Source organism: Cariama cristata, unplaced genomic scaffold (genome assembly GCF_000690535.1).
Source record: "Cariama cristata isolate BGI_N322 unplaced genomic scaffold, ASM69053v1 scaffold26816, whole genome shotgun sequence".
Lineage (NCBI taxonomy): Eukaryota > Metazoa > Chordata > Aves > Cariamiformes > Cariamidae > Cariama > Cariama cristata.
In genome coordinates this window covers 5136-22997 of record NW_009623204.1, presented here as the reverse complement: position 1 = coordinate 22997, position 17862 = coordinate 5136, and the positions used below count along the sequence as shown (strand labels likewise).

General features: G+C 42.6%; 1 protein-coding gene across 1 annotated transcript in view; it reads left to right on the top strand.

Annotated features, from left to right (window-relative positions):
- Positions 1-17862, top strand: part of PAX5 (paired box 5) — a gene marked incomplete at both ends in the record, with an annotated part of 48899 nt that overhangs the window by 27266 nt on the left and 3771 nt on the right. The window contains 2 exons of the mRNA XM_009702651.1: positions 11505-11714; positions 15437-15538. Coding sequence (XP_009700953.1) covers positions 11505-11714; positions 15437-15538 — 312 coding nt within the window. The remainder of the gene's footprint in view (positions 1-11504; positions 11715-15436; positions 15539-17862) is intronic.

Here is a 17862-nt window from a genome sequence, read left to right as displayed (position 1 = left end):
CACTGTGGCCCCTCTAGAAACCTCGTGGTATATGTTGAGAAATAACTCATGACAAAGAGGTGTAAGTCCTGTTAGCAAGGGAAGGAGCTGTTGCCTCTTGGCCAAAAAAACTGTCCTCTGATGGCACAGAATCAAAAGCACTGGAGTTTGTATCTCAACTTTTTCTTGCAGAAGCCCCAGCTAATAGCCCCTGAGGTCAAAGCAGCTTGTGGCTGAGGCAGGCAGTCATTGCTTGTTCAGAAAACACTGAGCAAAGGCATATTGTTGCATGCAAATTTTGGCTAGCATGAACTTTGTGACAGGGCAGGACTAGCGACAGTTACCCCAAATACAGAAAAGATCCAGTGTGAGGTCATCAAAATGTCATGGAGAACCATGGGGAAGCGAACTGTGTATTTAGGAAGTGTCTAGAAAGTGTGACATGCCCAGACTTCTTTCATGGCTTTTACTGCTATCAGACTTGGGCAACCAGAAAAAACAGCTCAGCTGTGGCAAAATTGTGCCACCTTTCTTTGTATTTGCATATGCAAGACAAAACTCAGCTGGTGTCCATCTACCATTGAGCAGATCTACATCTCTTACAGGAAATACTTTCCTCTCTTTGAGGGGCAAAGCCAGTAGGAGAGCAGTACTGTCCTTCCTTCATGGAAGGTGGATCCCCGCAGCTGGATGTAAAGGTGAGGTGCCTAAAATCAGAGTTTAAGATTGAAAGAGGCCATTAAAATAATTCTTTTTAGTCCTTCTGCCTAAGTGAAAATGGTGCATTCTAGCCTGTTAATATGAGAGCAGAATTCCTGAAGGCTAGGACACTGCACAAGCTTTGGACATGACTCTTACAATGGGACAGCAGCAGACAGATTTGGCCTCACAGAAGAGGCTGTGGGTTGAGGCAGAAAATCTTCTTCATGTCCACGCCCCCACCCCTCCATGCCATCCCTACTCTGTTCCTTGCAGCACTCCCAGCTCAGCTCGAGAACATCCTCATCTGATCCATCTGGATCCAAGAGTGAGAAAAGTTCATTTCAGACCCAGCTTGACATTCCCAGGTGGCAACTTAGCACTAACATCTCAATCTGTATGCGACATTTCAATCAGCACAGAGTAACAAAAGCAGAACTATTAGCACTGGGAGCTGTTCACTGGTGGTGATGATGGGGAAACTCAGAAACAGGAAATGAAAAGGGAAAAAAAAACCCTCAACACCCTGAAAGGCAGAAGGGGAAGAGAAGCAGAGAATTTTTCCTCTACACTCAGGCCAGGATCCAATGTTTGGATTAATAGTGCCATTACCTAAGAAAGGACTTCAGATAATGCTCATTCTTAAAATGTTTTTGCTGGCAATTAAATGGTTGCAGTTATTGATCTTCATTGATCTGATGTCCTCAATTTGCATAATCTATTAAAGATGAATGATTCATTATATGTTTGCTATGGGGCTGGGCAATGCTTTCAGGAAGGACCAGAGAGGTGAGGAACTCAGTGCTGCCTTGGGATATACCCTGGCCAGGAAATTAAGGAAGAGGCTGGGAGCATGCAGATTTCTTTGGTAGCACCCAGATCCCTCTCCCAAGAAGGGATATTGGAGTAATAGTGAGTACTGAAGTGCTGGCTGCCTGTTTTGCTGCTATAGTGTCATCTTTGAAATGCCTCTTTGCTCTTGTCCCAGGGCAGTCTGTGAACGCAGGTGATATCTGAAACAAATGTGAAACAAACTCACCTGTGCAGGGTACAAACTCTGTGTGCAGTCACTTCAGGATGTAAGATTTAGCTTCAGTCTACAAGGAAGTCTCCCCAGTTCAGTCTTCCCAGACAGAAAATAGTATCACTAGCTCTTTCCAAACCAAAGCTGTCTGGCACTAGACTCTTGCCCTTTCTGAAGACTTCAGAGAAAGTCATTCTCTCTCTGGCTCATGACTAGCTTTCCTCAGCAAGCTCTCTCAGCTCATGCTGTTCCGAGAATACAGCCCTCCAAAAGCCATCAAAACCTCAACAATATGTAACTACCTAAGATCTTGGAAAGTAGTGAGATAGTTAAGTACAGATGTTGTTGAAGTCCCTTTATCTGTCTGTGAGCTTCCAAGAATTGAAGAGCTAGAAATGCTGCAAAACAGGCAGCCACCTCCCCAGCGTGCAGGAAGGCCTTCCCCAAAGTCCTGGGCAACTATTCAAAGACACAGCTTAGCACCACAGTTACATACAGCACAGCCTTGCCTAGTACTGCCAGTATCAAACACTCCCTTTCAGACAAATATTATATTCTGTCTAATACATCTTGGTCCATTTATTACTCACATCTCCTAAAGCAAGTAAACAAATTTGTTTACTATGGAGCAGACAGGTCACCCTTATTTCTCCCCATTAAGTATCTGCAAGGAACTTCCATGAACGAGCTGACACGCAGGGGCTAGCTGGGCGCTAGGCTAGGAAACATGCTCCTGCCGTCCTTCATATAGAACAGACAATGCAGAAATTTTCAACTTCCTTGTGAAGTATCACAGAGACAAACCTCTTAAAATCTGCCTGAGAACAACACCTCACCTCTTCCTTCACACAGAGGCCAATGGGCCAGCTACATCTTGCCTTGATGTTGCATGGCCATCATAGCTAGATCGGTGTAGATCCCTGACAGTTTCTTGCACAGTATCTTTGGACACCTATCAGATTTCCTAGAAGCAAAGATCCAAGCTTGAACATATTGAGATAAGGCGAGTACATGCAGTTGAACACCAAAACAAGAATTCTGTTGTTCAGAGATGTTCTACTTCAGTTATTTCTATTGAAGGCAAACAGCCAAGGCAGACGAGTATAAATCTGTACAGGGCTAAGTAAACACAGAAAACATCAATAGCTTTCTTTTATTCAGTAGTTTCCACATATCTTTGGGTTTGGAAGGTACTCAGTAGCTAACACCCAAGAGGTGAGTGGAGGAGAACCTCAGGATTTTGGCACTAGCAACAGGAGTACTTTAAAAGCACGAGGTTGTTCACAGAAGCCTTGAATCCTTTGAGAACAAAGGTTAAGATCCTTCTTTAAGCACCATCAGAAATAACATCTTTTGGAATAGGCATGCATGAAAGACGTGAGGTGTCTTCAGGTTCTGAGTTCTGGGGACTTAGATTAATAGTTTGGGAGCAGAGTCCTTTCCAACTCAATTATCTAGCCCAGAAGTTACCCAACAGAGAGGCAGCACTATGGGAAATAAAACACAATGGACTTTTCATATATGGCCTGAAACTTGCTTTTTAACAGACTACTAAAAGGGAGGATTTACCTGCTAGATGGATCGTAAAATTACAGCAAAGGTAAAGAAAAACTTCCCTTAATTGAATCCTGGTAGTTTTAACTAAATAGACCTTGTTTGCCAGCCCACTACAATCAGTGAGATCGACAAAGAAAAGTAAAGGTAAAAGACAAGCCCAAGAAAAACAGGGCAAAAAAAGCACTTCAGGAATTTCTAGCGTTGACTGAAATGGGAGTATGTGTCCCCTTCTCTTCCTGTGAGGAAGTTTCTGAGTGCTTCTGTGCTATGGTTAGCACCTATTAACAGGAATAGGTAACTTTTAAAATCATCACCACCCACCAAAACAGCTACCATGTCCTGTATAGAAAATGTTTCCCTTTCTCTGGGAAATAAATTTTTCCCTAAAGCAACAAGCATCGTCCACGGTGAGAAATCCTGATGACAACTCACAATGTGTCAAAGGCACCAAAAAAGCACAAACCCCATCGATCTCACTTTCCTCCAGACCTCCGCTCTCTGGCATGAGATCAGATTTTTTTCCAGTTTAAGTTAATTTTTTTAATTCATACATGAATGTATGCAAAAAAAATTCAGAATTACTGACATAAAAGCTACTTGCTATGACTGAAAGACATACAAAAATAGTACTTAAACAACATCTGATTTCTATGAAAGTTTTAAAGAAAGTTGTGATGCTAAGCACGGAGAAAGCACTGGCTAGACACCTGGATCCAAAGTTTTTCTGAAATGATAAACATTTTTTTCAGAACTTTAGGCTCCTGCAAGCTGAAAAGATATAATTTCCTTCGTTTCAGCTTAGTGAGTGAACTGAAGAGAATTTTGTTCAGTTCAATAGCCACATCATTCAAAACTAAGAAACAAACTATGATTTGAAAAAGCAGGAACATTTGTTTTCCTCTGTCAGTGAGTAAACTAAGCTTGGTGTAAAAGGATGAGATCTACTAGTTCTAAAATTGGGTTCTGAAGTCAGTTCAAATTCCTCCTTATATATCCTTTCCTTCATTTAATAAGTCATTTTAAATGCCAAACGTGCTTAGAAAATCTTGCTTTTTCTGTTCTAGTATACTTAGGAAGTCAGGGAACTTGTGGTCATTTTATTTAATTAGCATGAATAATTACAAATACTGGTTTTAATTTAATTCTAATTTCCATCTAAATATAACTTGACACAGATCACAAGTAAAAAGTTAATAATCTAATAAAATAATAATATGGACTCATCATTCACTATTTTCTCATATAATAATATGTAAAGACAAATTATATTAAACAACATAATTGCTTAAATAAATGTGCACAGATGCAGTTCATCTACTTAGCAAAAATTGAAATAACTACATTTAGTGTAAATTTTGTATTTGTCAAAATATTTGTTACCACCCATAAAATTCAGCCTTTTAGAAAACAGTCTTATAGTGCAAATGTAAAACAAGTTGATCCAGCTTGCTGTTTTAAATCATAATTAAAACTGACCATTACATTCAGTTGTACTTATATCATTACACTGAGAGGGGGAGCATTTCCTTTCCCTTTTCCTTGTTTGTACTGGTGAAAATTTCCTGTCTTGCTTCAATCTACTTCAGCCTCTGACACCAGTGAGCAGTGGCTCTGCCCAGGGCTTGACTGAGCTGACTTGAGAAAACCTCTTTAACAAACTGCTAGGGGCCCCAAATTGGCTTTTGGTGATGGCAAATCCTACAGACACAGACCCGCACTCTGCGGCACAGCATCACGGCTAAAGCCACTGGCAGTCAAGCAGCCTGTTGGGCACATCTCTGGATGCCCCAATGGCCTGAAAATGGAATATAATAATCATACATGTGGCCGCTACAAGGTTGTTACCATCCTCCCTCATCAAAATGAAGAACGTATTTTCTGTGAACAAGCCTCTCCTCTACTTAAGGTGGGGAACTGGCAAAAGTAGAAGTCCACAGGACCTCCAAATTTCATCAGTTGTTTCCCATCCCTAAGAAGAGATAACATCTTCTTATCTAGTCAAGGAATTTGGAAAGGCAAAAGGTGTTACTTCTCTTCTCCAGGACCAAATGGCTAAGGGTGATAGATGGTCAGATGAATGATCCCTGGAACACATGACAATAGGGTGGGGTGGGGGGAAGGAATCCCATAAACTATTTCCATGCATACAATGGAAGTTTCACTGACAGTAACTTTACAATGCTGAAGAAGGCAGCTTGTGGGCTTGAAAAGCATATTGAAGTGAGGAACTCAGAAATGGATGGGCCCAAAAGAAATAATGTCTTCACCTTCCTTAAATTAGCATTTAAGTGAACAATAGCAGTGAATGACAATAATGTAATGTAATGACAAAAGCAGTGAATTGGCATTCCCAGTCTGATTTCCCTCAGCAAGGGGACAGCATTGCAGACTGCCACTTTCTGTGCTGACGGACAAAAAGGGATGTTTTTAGAGAAAGTAATTATATCACCTCCCAAAAATTCAGGTTTTGCCTTTTCTTTTGAGGCTAAATGAAGGATCCAGTAAGTATGGCTATGATGAAAATTTTTGTGATGTAGATACTTGCCCACTGTCACTAAAGACTGTGCTTTATATCTGAATTAAGTAACACCTGTCAGCAGGTGTTAATAACTTTTGATCTCCATCAGCTGTACTGGATTTAACCAGGCCAGCTGCTTGTACAATTGAAATTGCTCACTGCAATCTTTCAGAGAAATGGAGAGCTTACGGCAATATTTGGCCCTTCTTTGTAGCTTTATGATTGCTGTGGACTACCCAGGAAGATCTATCCTATCTTATGATCAGTAGAAAATCATTGTGATGAAACGTTGGAGATACCTATAATGAGGACGGTGTGAAAAACTAATGTGTTCTAATTACATTTCCCAGCATGTATTTCAAAATCATCTTGTTTAAGAGGTAACATTCAGGTTCCAACCCACCAAGGAATAAGCATATGCCACACTTTAAGGCAAGAAGTAATTGTCTAACCTGATGGGCTGGGACTCAGGAAAGGGGACAACAATATGAACTCCACTGAACTCTGTTTGCCAAGTGCACAAGTTGCACATCTTTTTCCCTCCACAAGACTTTAAAGCACATCTTCCTTCATCAGCTCCATCTGCAAACAAATGTACTTGCAGTCACATGAAGTTGACTTCAGTGGAGTTCTCAAGTGATTAACACTAACAGTACTCAATGAACTTCAAAGAGTAAGTACAGATCACAGGTCTACTGGAAGCTCCATGTTTTATTCTGTACGAGAACTGTAAAACTTTTTCTCTCCAAAGTAACATACAGAGTTAGCAGGTCAGTTTACTTGGAGAGCAGCAGTTAATTAGATCAGACACAAAATCGAGATATATAAAATTCAGTTTTATAAAAAATGGGGCAAATAGATTTCAAAACTTGACATCAGTGATGTCACAACAGTTTTGACTCTCGGGGAAAGAAATCCAAGGTTGTTTCTTTAAACATGTATTTCAACAACCCACAAGTAATGGGCTAAGAACATGGATGGATCTGTGCAGAAACAGAAAATAAATCTGAACATGCAAGGCTTATTCTCCAGTCAGAGCGAAATCAAAGAGAACACAAGAAAGGTACAATGAGAAGCAGATTAGTTGACGCACACTTTTCAGCTGTTCTAGCAAAGGTCTGTTTCAATAACAGAGAAGAGAAAAAAAAATAGGATGATCTCTATCTTCAGTGCAACTTGCATAATGCTCTTGCAAAAGAAAAGCTAGAAAACTAAGAAATGAAAGAAAAAGTAGTTCTTCTGACATGACAGAAAGCAAAAGTGAAAGATACGCTGTGTCAGTCCAGTTTGGTCCTTTGCATGAGTTATAGAATTTGAGGCAAGATTCTCACATGGGATAAAATGACGTGACTCCACTGGCTGTAGTGTAACTCACCAGTTTACAAATGCTGAGGACCCAGTCCCATTCTGTTTGCCACAATGAAACTCTTCTAAGGAATGGAGAACGCAAATACAGAAAAAGGTGTTTCAATGGTGGGTACAAGCATAGGATTCAAAACATCTGAGAGAAGATTCAGCTTTGGCACAGGGTTCCTACATGAACTTGGGCACATCTTCTCTGGGCTCAGTCCCTCACAGATAGAACAGTGATCCCTAAGGGATGCTGTAAGGATATGTGTTCTAAAGAGTGAGGCACTGGGGTCATACAGATATTTGATAGAGACCCCAGGAAAAGATAAAGAACGCTAAACATTGTCAAGATGGTGAGCAGTGTTGTTAAGTGGGTGTGTACAAGCCATCCCTTATGCAGGGATGTGCCATCTTGATATTCTTTGTTTACTGAAAGGAAAAGGAGCACTGGATGCAGGTAGCTTATCCTCCAGGAAGCCAGCAATGAAAAACAAGCAGCTTATCTCGTCCTGCAAACCCCCCTGCTTCCCTTCCCTTCAGCAGCAGAGAGCACGATAAAAGCTGAGACGAGTCTCTGTAGGAACTCAAAGCTGTGAATCTTCCTCTCACCCTGTCTGGCCAAAATCCCTTCATTCGCAGGGGGAATTTAGGCCAGATATCACCAGTTCTAGCTCTCCGCCAGAATAACAGAGGAGAGGGTTAGAAAGGAAGAAAAACAGCTATAACTCAGCAAGTACAGTCAGAAAGAGAGGAGTAGGAGATGCACAAAATGCGTAGTCCTCTGCTATGTTTCCAGCTATATCCCCACTCTGCTGACCCTTTCAGATTTCCCCCACCATGACATTGGGTGGTATTTTTTTTATCCCTTTAAAACAAGGATATTGTTTGCCATTTAGAAGAAAAAAGGAGTCTGGGACAGGAATAGCTTTCTGCTGCTTTGGAAAGGGGTTGCAAACTCATTCCACCCCCCATTCGATTACAGGTCGGTATTCCAGCCTTAGGAATAAGACACTGACAGACACCTTGGGGTTCCCTGATACAGCCTTACTGGAGGGACACCCCCCCTCAGTAAGACACAGACAAGCCAGTACAGCACTGCTCCACAGCTTGCTGGCTTGCTTGCACTAGCAGGACTTGGGATAGGAAGGGGCACGTTCTCCATTATGAATATGAAAGAATTAAGGAATGGAGAAAATCAGAAGTGAGAACAAAAAAGGTGCAGCTGAAGTTTGAGGTGGTTAAAATGAAAAATGGGACTGTGCCATTCACAGGTGGATAGATAGATCAATCAATTGATCTCATCTACACTGACACACCTTGGAGCTATAATTCACTGCTGGGGCAATTATTCCAGCATAGCACTGGCAGGAGTTATATCGGAGACAGAAGTCAGGTGCTTTTAGTCAGGGGAGAGTTAGACAACAAAGGAGTAAAAATTGGTAAATGCCATCCACCAGTAAGGACACATGGGATATAAGTTATGTCTTTGCAGTTGCAGAGCATAGAGGGAAAGACAGATAAATAGACACATAAAAGTCTGAGTTTTGGTTGTGCAGTCATTCGCTGTCTGACCTTATCCTCGCCTCCTCTCGACTACTCTCAGAGAGAAGAGTGTTTAGCATTATTGTGTCCCAGGCTCTTCGCCATGTTACTGTTGACTTCTTTATCCCCTCGCACTGAGTAAGTGGTGCTGCCTCTGGACAGTGCAAGGAATTTTTCTTCATAAGCCTTGATGTGTTCAAGAGAGGGCTGGGCTCATCTCTGCTGTGAGTCTGACAGGGGCTTTAACAACCTCACAACACCGGGACAAATAGCTCCTGGTCCTTTAACCCTTCTCAGCTTTGCAAGGCAAGGCCTAGCACTGTTGTTACCATTGCAAGGGCTTTAGATGGTCTTTCAGGCTGAAATCCTCTCCGTGGTGGCTGGGCAGAGTGAAAATCCAGGGGCTGGATCAGATTGGCCTAATGCTACAGCAGCTTAAGCGGTCTGTTTTACCAGAGATTATGGTTTCACTTACACAGAGCGCCTGAAAAATGCTGCGGTTTAGGAAGGATTATAGCTGAAAATTCCATGCTTTAAAAGAGAAATAAAGCAGGGGAGGGACTAGGAAACCCAATGTGCCTGGGGGCTGTGCAAACAGGATTAACCTCTGCCCATAGCACCTCTTGCTTCTGCCCACCCACGCTTCCCCTGTACATCTTCTTCTCTGCCCTTTCCTCCCCAGCAGCTCCCCACACCTGCGCTCTCTTGCACAATACGGAGAGCTGAAAAAGGAGCCTGGAAAATGCTCAGGACCAAAATGTCCCTAGATTATTTAGGTATGACTGTCAAATGGCTTCCTTGAAAAATATCACTTCACTTGCAGACCCTGAAAGCCAGGGGAACTTTTGGCCCTCTGCCTGCAGACAGATCTATTCATCCAAATTATCTAGTATCAACATTATTTGAATAAAGGCTTCAGCACTCCCACAGTGCTGGTGGTGACTGCCTGTCTGGCCCGAAGGTAAATCTGTACACTCCTTGCCATCTGATGACAGAGGATGCAGGAGAAAAATAGCTTTGGGGGTTGTCCATCTACAGAGACACGCACTGGCACGTGAAGCCTCACTGGTAGGATTGCAGGATAGTATGTAGTTGTAAAAAGCAGAAGCTGGGTGCTGATGTGCTGCCTACTCTGCTGACTTTAATTAACTGTGCAACAAGAACCCGATACTCGAGCTTCTATTCCCTATACCCTCCACAAAAGGTCCTTGCCAAACAGAGCTTCCTATAGCAAAAAGGGAGAAGAAATTACAATCCTCACTTAACATACCAGAGACTTCACGTAAGTAAACTAAATAAAGATGAACTGTACATCTTTTGGACAGGACTGATCCTTCCCAATCAACTGAACCATGAACATATGTCTTTGCCGCACTGGAGTCTCAGTGATCAGAGACCTTTGCTGGCCATCCAGGTTAGAGGTACTTGGAGGAGAACACAGATGGCAAACTATCATTTTGCCAGGTAGCAAACCTTTAGGAAACAAATGCCTCAGGATAAACAGCATTCACAGATAGAAACTGCCCAGCCCTTTATTGTTTAGGTGAGCATTGCAGCCTCGCAATAAGGTGCCTAGCGTTAATTAAGCCAGTTCTACATTAATGAAGTCAGATTTATGGCCTAATTATATGTCACGTTTATATTTCTCTGTATAAATCAAAACCACCAGAACTAACTTATTTCATAGGCCATTGGCAACACTTGCCATCACGGCAGAGAGATGGCTTTCATTTATTGGCTTTAATTTGTGTACCTGAGGGTGGATGGTTTGCTAGATGATTTGGATTGGATCTGATCACATCATCCATACTTCACTTTCAGGTGTTCAAGTACAGCACTCTATTACTGCTGACCCAACAACAGTGGGTGTTCTGGAGTAACCATGCTTCAGGTCACAGAGTTCTCCAACTCCCAAACCTCTTACTTGGCAGCCAAGTTAGGAGCAGTTGCAAAGCTGTATCTATTGTGCCTATGCAAATCTGCACATCAGAAATGGAGGTACAATGCAAACAACAATAAGAATGAGACTTTTCATAAATCCCCCACATTTCCTGTACTCCATTATAGCTCTCTGTTAAGGGAGTCAGTACTGACTGCTTTTATGGTTAAAGCTGCAAGTGTGCCACTGTGAACAAGACCAATTGATTGATCTATCTGTCTATCCACCTATTAATTGCACAGTGCCATTTTTATTTTAACCACCTCAAACTTCAGCTATACCTTTTTTGTCAAAGCTTTTACAGAGTTTGGCTTGAGAAGCTTTGGCCATTCCACCGAGCATCCTGTTTAATAGATGCTCGTAACAGCACTGCTCTCCTGGGGAAGATTACCTTGGGTTTGAAGAGACAAAGTGGTATAATTCCCTGGGCCAAACTGCGTAAGCATAGCATCTTCGTGCGCCCTTGGCCAGCAAGAGAAAGCAGCAGGAAAGGGAGCACAGAAGCTTCAGAGCATTCTTCTCCTTCCCAACCCTATGCTTCTACCTGTCCTCCCTCTCCTGCATGTTCCCTCCCTCACCTCTCCTTTTCCTGCATCCCACTCCTCCCATCTGCCACTGCACTCCATTCTCCTCACCTCCTGCTGCCCCTGCAGAGGCATCCCTGCAGTCAGAGCCTAGCCCCCGGGTGCATTTACTGCTGTTGTCTCAGCATTGGCTCCTCTGATCTACTCCTAACCTTTTTATTTTTATTTTTGTTTTTAAATTAATTTCCCTGTAGATTTTAACCACTCCATTTTCATTTACCCATTTTGTTCTTCCTCTCCTCCCTTCCCCACCCTCCTCTTCCTCCCCCTGTTCCCTTTGTCTGTCTGTGTCCATCCCTTACCCTACCACAGAAAACCTCTCCTCTCCCCTCAGTATAAAGCAAGAGCCTCATGGAGCCTCTCTCACCCCTTTCACCCCCACCACGCCGGTCGGCTCTGGGCAGGCTGATCTTCAGCCCTTCCACATGGCCCTTTCAGACGATGCGTCCACGCCTTGCTACAGTGCCTTCCTTCATCATGGTGCCCACTTTGGGCAGTCCAGCAGCCAGCCTCTGATAGCAGGTAACTGGCCTTGGCCACAAACTCAGTGGGGATGCTGCAGGCAAGGGGTTCAGTTTCGTCTGATGGGGAGACCAGTAAATGCTGCAAGCTCTTTGAGTGCAAGTGGGAACCAGAGCAACCATGTTCCAGTTCTGTGTATGCAGCATGTGTTCTCAGCTCCATGGAGAGTGACAAAAATGCCTGTCCTTCATTTTTTTAGAACACAATTGGAAAAGAAGCTGTAACTACCTAGAAGTGACTGGGTGTCCCAGTTGAAGGGGTCTGGCACTTAGTATAGAAACACTCGCACAGGAAAATCCTGTGTTGCCTCAATAGGCAGAATGCCCCTGAGTGCTGTAGGCCCAGTGAGGGCACTGTGTGTTAGCCTAAGGTAGATGCTAGCAGCTTGAATAACCTAGCCAGCTCTAGGACTGACAGGGTTGTGTAGCATGGGTTGTACAAACTACTAAGTCAGATACATACATAGGCAGTTGGTGAGCACCGCCATAGCTATGTTGTGAGCAATATTTGAATCACCTGGTTTGGGAGCATCAATGTGAGCTGGTGTGTTCACACAGCAGACCAACTAATTAAGAATCAGAGCATCATGTCTGAATGTCAAGACCAGGAAGGGTGGGTGAGGGACTATAATGTCTCACAGCCAAAGGAATACAGACCTGAGGTAGGTGGCCTTTAAGGGAAGGACGGAAGTGAAGAAATAGATTGCAGAAGATGACAGCACTTAGGAGCAGCAGGCTGGTGAGGAGGATGGGGAGGAAGAACAAGTTTCAGGTAGGTACTAGGGGAAAATCCTGCGCAAGGTAACTGAAGCAACATTGCTGCAGAAGCTCAGGGATGGCTTGGATGAAATAGTGGGTATCATTTTAGGTGACCTCTGAGGTTATTGTCACTCCACTGTCAAAGAATGTAATCTGGGCTTTTTCAGAACAGACAAAGTCTAGTGCAGACCACAGTTCCTAATGCTCCAGAAACACATCTTACCTCTGCCTCCTTCATGTTCCTGTATTATTTTTCTGTTTTGACCTAACATCCTCCCTTTGTCTTGTCAGGTGAGATTTGCATTTCTAAACCTCCCTGTAGGCAAGCAGCAAGTAACAGCAGAGAAGACTTTCTGTTCATAACAGTATCTTGGTCCAACCTCACTGCAGCCAAGGAGAGCCTCTGAGCTCTGGGCAATTCCTAAGCAAAGGCGTCTCCCGACAGACTCTCTCCAACAATATAGTTCTCTGAGGATGCAGCCATATATGACCACCCTCTAGCCTAGAAGGCACTGTGTTTCAGGAGAGGCACCTGCCTTAGGAGCCTTATGGAGAATTAGACATGGGAGAAAGTGTTCAAAAGGTCCAACAATGTCACAGTGATGAAGGTGCTGTTCCTCAGTCAGAAGGCTCTTGGAGAAGGGAGAATGGCTGGAGTTGGAAGCATGCTCTGAGCAGGATAGGTGCCAGCTTTGCCATAGCCCTGGAGTACAAGAATTTAATAATCCTGTCTGACTGTTGGTCATGAGAGGAGGTAACGGAAGGGGCCTGCTTGTATGTAACAGCATTTTAAGAGTCTCTCTGTGGTACTCTTATTCATGCTGCTGATACTGTACTTGTTTGTTATCTTGTGTTTCAAGATTGGGATTTTGATAGATGATCACTTCCCAACAAATTTTCCACACTGAGTTTTGAACATCAGCCTCTGTGCGCTCATGTCTGAATAAAAACACAGAGGCATATATGCATAGATCAAGTAGCAGAGTGTGTGTATGTGTTCCCATTGGAACAGAAGTGTCAAAATGAATTAATTTTGCCTCCTGCTACATAATGTTCTCTCTAACTTTTCAGTGACATTGTTTTCTCACTCATCACCTGTTGTTATTTCTCAGGCTAGTTAATAAATGAAACCAAAACAACATGAATTTTAAGCATAAAACTTTCTTGCTTTAAAAGGATGTGAGAAAAAAAAAGAACTACACCTAGGTGTTAATCATACAGCTTAACACACAGCTACAAATCACTAAAGGAATGATGGTGATAAAAGAGTAGAAGAGTGTAGAATATAAATCCCTAAGGCATTATATATTTATTTTTATCAATATTGGGGAGTGGCTGGAAAATGGCTCTGCTGTTGTCTGGTAGTTCTGTGCCATTATCTAAGAGGAGATAAGCTAGGAACATCAGCCACTGATCAGGAACCTTCAGGGAGAAAGAATGAACTTGCATTTCTTTTTTCTTGAGCAAATCACCTCAGTAATCTTTAGTCAAGACCTATGAAAGCAATGACACTGGTTTAGCCTACCTCATCCCAGAGAAACTTCCTTCCTTCAGGTTAATGCTCCATGTTGATTAGTGTTTACTTTGCTGTGTAACTGTTATTTATTTCTGATTCCCCAGCTAAGGTTTGTGCTTGTCCCAGGGCCTGCTTTATCCATTATCGTTCTGCCACTAGTAGAACTAAACCAACTCTATTCTTCTTTCATTGGCATATCCCAGCATAGTTCCAATGACTCCAGTGGCATTAATGGGCCATACTTAACCTGTCGCTTCTATAGGAGAATGAGACTCCAGCCCTCCAGTTAGAACAGAGACAGGAGGGACAAAATTTAACAAAGGAACAACAAATGGCACAAGCTTCTTGGTGAGCAACAGTTCACCTAGGCCATGTGAAAGGCTTTGGATGCCTGGAACAGGCTGAGATCTCAGCAGGCAGTGTTGGAGGTTGAGCTGTAAATCTCCTAGCAGCTGTGGGGGAAAGATTATCTTAATTTATTTAGCTTTTTTTTTTTTTTTTTGGTTTTGGCTTGAAACTCCCAGCAGCTTCTGAGATAATTTTAGTTCATTTAAATGCAATAAGCACTAACAGCAAATGCCCTTCTGGCTGGCCCATTTTCAGGCTAACCAGTCCAAATGAGGAAATGCCTCTGGCATCAACCAAGAAGCCTCCAGCTGCACTTCCTAAGAGATGAAAAATAAACTACAATCAGCCATCCAGCCCACACCCCTCTCTACTTCTTTGGTGGAGAAAAGATATCACAACTTTAAGTATTACTAACAAAAACTTGTACCTGTGATAAAAATGAAGTGGGACTCAAACTAATTTGCATGATCCTATTATTATATATATATATTACACTAGCACATGGAAGGAGTCCAACCAGTATTGATCTCATGCTAAGCACTGTGCAAATGTACTAAAAGCATGCCCTTGCACCAAAGAGTTTGCAGCATAAAAAGAAGCACAGAGAGGTGAAGTCACCTGCCTAAAATCATCAGCAGGTGAATGGCAGAGGTGGGAAAAGAGACAGGCACAGAAAACTTGGATCATTTTCCAATGCCTTGGACATTGATCATGCCCTAAAGGAAGATCACCACAGTTTTGGAACTGCATCCACTGCATATAGACAGGTTCTCAGCTACTCTGACACTGAATATGCTGCCATTCTCTGTGCAGCTCAGGGCCATTTTTAGTTTGTTAAAATAGATCCAAAATCTACCATAAAACAAGACAAATTCTTTTGAGCTAGGTTTTAACATCCATCCTTACAGTGTGAGATCAAAAGTGCCACAATCTTTCCCCAAAATTTTCAGTGGATGGACAGCATTTACATAAGAGAAGGCTGCACAGCACTTGCCTAGCAAGCTGCTAGTCATGTGACAGTGGGACAAAAGGTGATATCAAATCAATATCGAAAGAGCTTATCCCTGTTGACCACCTGTCCTGATTCTTTCCCTTTCCAGGTCGTGATATGGCAAGCACTACCTTGCCTGGCTACCCACCCCATGTTCCCCCAACTGGACAAGGCAGCTACCCAACCTCAACTCTTGCAGGAATGGTTCCTGGTAAGTCAGCCCCCAGACTTCAGTAATGGTGCACACATGTTTGAACAGTATACTAGCACTGTAAGAACTTTCACAGTTGGCTTTGCTATTGCTTTGCTGATATTAAGGGCTATTCTTTTCATAAAGAAATCATCAAGTGCCTATAACCAGTGTAGCTAACAACCCTTTTTGTAACATATCTCTTTCCCCCTAGTAACTGATTCACCGCCGCTATAGGCAACTAGCTATCTATAACCTGTAGCAATTAATTGGTAATTAATTAACCTTAGTATTCATTAACTAATGTAATTATTTTCCAATGACCCGTGCAGATTATTATGTACTGCTCGTGGCTCAGGATATTCAGCTATCAACTAACTTAGGGTAACAACTTACCTTCTATCTAAAGCCAGGGCATCAAATTGAAAGTCAGCAATGGTAATTTAATACCTGCAGGTTTTGGACATGTACTGTCCATAGCCTAAACTAGCTAAGAACTCAGCAATGATTAACAGCATTTCAGGAGAAACTAACTATTCGCTTTCAATGACCAACCACTTATCCACCTCCTATTTATAAGATAGTGCCACTAATCCAAGAAACTATCTACCTAATCCTACATCCAAAGGTAAACTGTTTCTTTGCTACCCAATGGCTTTGGAGAAATACCTTCTCTTGGTGTATGGATTCTCCCACTGTTTAGGAAGAAGAGAGAACCATTTACCCTAGGGCAACTGAAGAGTTTATTACCCCAGGCTCTATTCCCCACTCCTCTGATGACAGTTATCCCCAGTAGATAAATGAAGAGGCGGGATTTTCGTTTCCTGGTCACGGTAGCTCAGAACTCAGAACATCTTCTGCCACTGATTTCTGTTTATGTTACTGCCCTGCATTGTGAGTCGTGACTGCTAATGAGCAGGTACACAGTCCATTCTGCAACCTCTGCTACTGAAGGGATGACTCCAGAATGGAAGCAGCAGCAATCTGAGGACAGAAAGCTCCTAAATCACTATGATACGATTTGCCAGGGCTTATGAGTGAAAAGCCTAACTTAACCGACATCCAAATCTCAGTACAGTTAGCTAAATGAACATACGCTGCAGCGAGGACAGTGAAAATATCACTGACAAGAAATGTTTGCAGGTCAAAGTCTTAACATCTTTAAATGACAAATCACTGCTTGTATACCATGAAGTACTGGCTAATGCCTATGGTCTCATTCCAGAGCTAACAAGCTACCTTTTGCTTATGATCCTAAGGCACAACAAAATCTCAGGCGATGCTGTGAAGGTGATGTTATTGACCTCCAGATCAGGAAAAGATAGTGGGTTGGTCCCCTCCTTATCCCCATGCTAGTCCCTTGGTATAGTTGACCAGCTTGCTGAACTTTTGGGGTGGTGCAGAATTGGCAGATTTTAGGGCATCTCCTTCTACACTAAATTTTTCAGGGAGATGGTTTGGCTCCAGAATCAGAGAAGCACTAAGACAATATAAATAAATTAAAAACCCACACACAGTAACAGTGGGTAGGCTCAGTTGTCAGTATTTAATCAGCTATACATCAAAACTTATAGAAGGTCATGGCATATAAAAATGATTAATAACATCAAAATAGCTGGCTCTTTGAATAGGCACTTCTAAACAACAGGCTCTTCTCCACTTCTAACTGTTCTCAACTGTTCAGTGACTGCTATGCAAGTTTGATATCCTCATCACAAGGATGATACTGACATCTAAATTGGTAGAAAAATTTTAAGACCACTAATCACAGGGGTCATCCAAGAATAGGGTATTTCAGCTCCTTGATGTGGAGGTTACTTATCCATAAGACAGCAGTGCCCCCAAAACCACACAAATATGTCAAAAAGAAAAGGAATAGGATGATAAAGTTGAGTTATACTTGAAAGAAAACAAGATTATTCTAGTCAAATGGATATCTTTACATTGAGTCTGATGTCAACATTCAATTAGAAGAAGTTTTTCCAGCAGCCTACTTGGGCATCCTGCAGCATCTTTCCACAGAGCATCAAGTTCTGGCTGTTTCAGTTACACCCAGCCTGGCAGCTTTCTATTCCTGTCTTCTAACTGACTGAAACCAACAACCTGGAGATAAAGATGCTTCCTGGGAAGGAACATAAGACTTGGCTTTAATGGGTCACACTGCAGACCTCTGCAGTCACTACTCTCTGTCAGGGGCCAAAAGTGAATGCCTGGGGTAGGGTATAAGAGTAGAGCAAGCATGTATTGGTACTTTCTCAAAAGATCTCCCAGCTTCCAACAAGTTGCAGCTCTGAGACCTCCTAAGCCAGACTTCGTATCTTTCATTTAATATTAAACACCCTCAG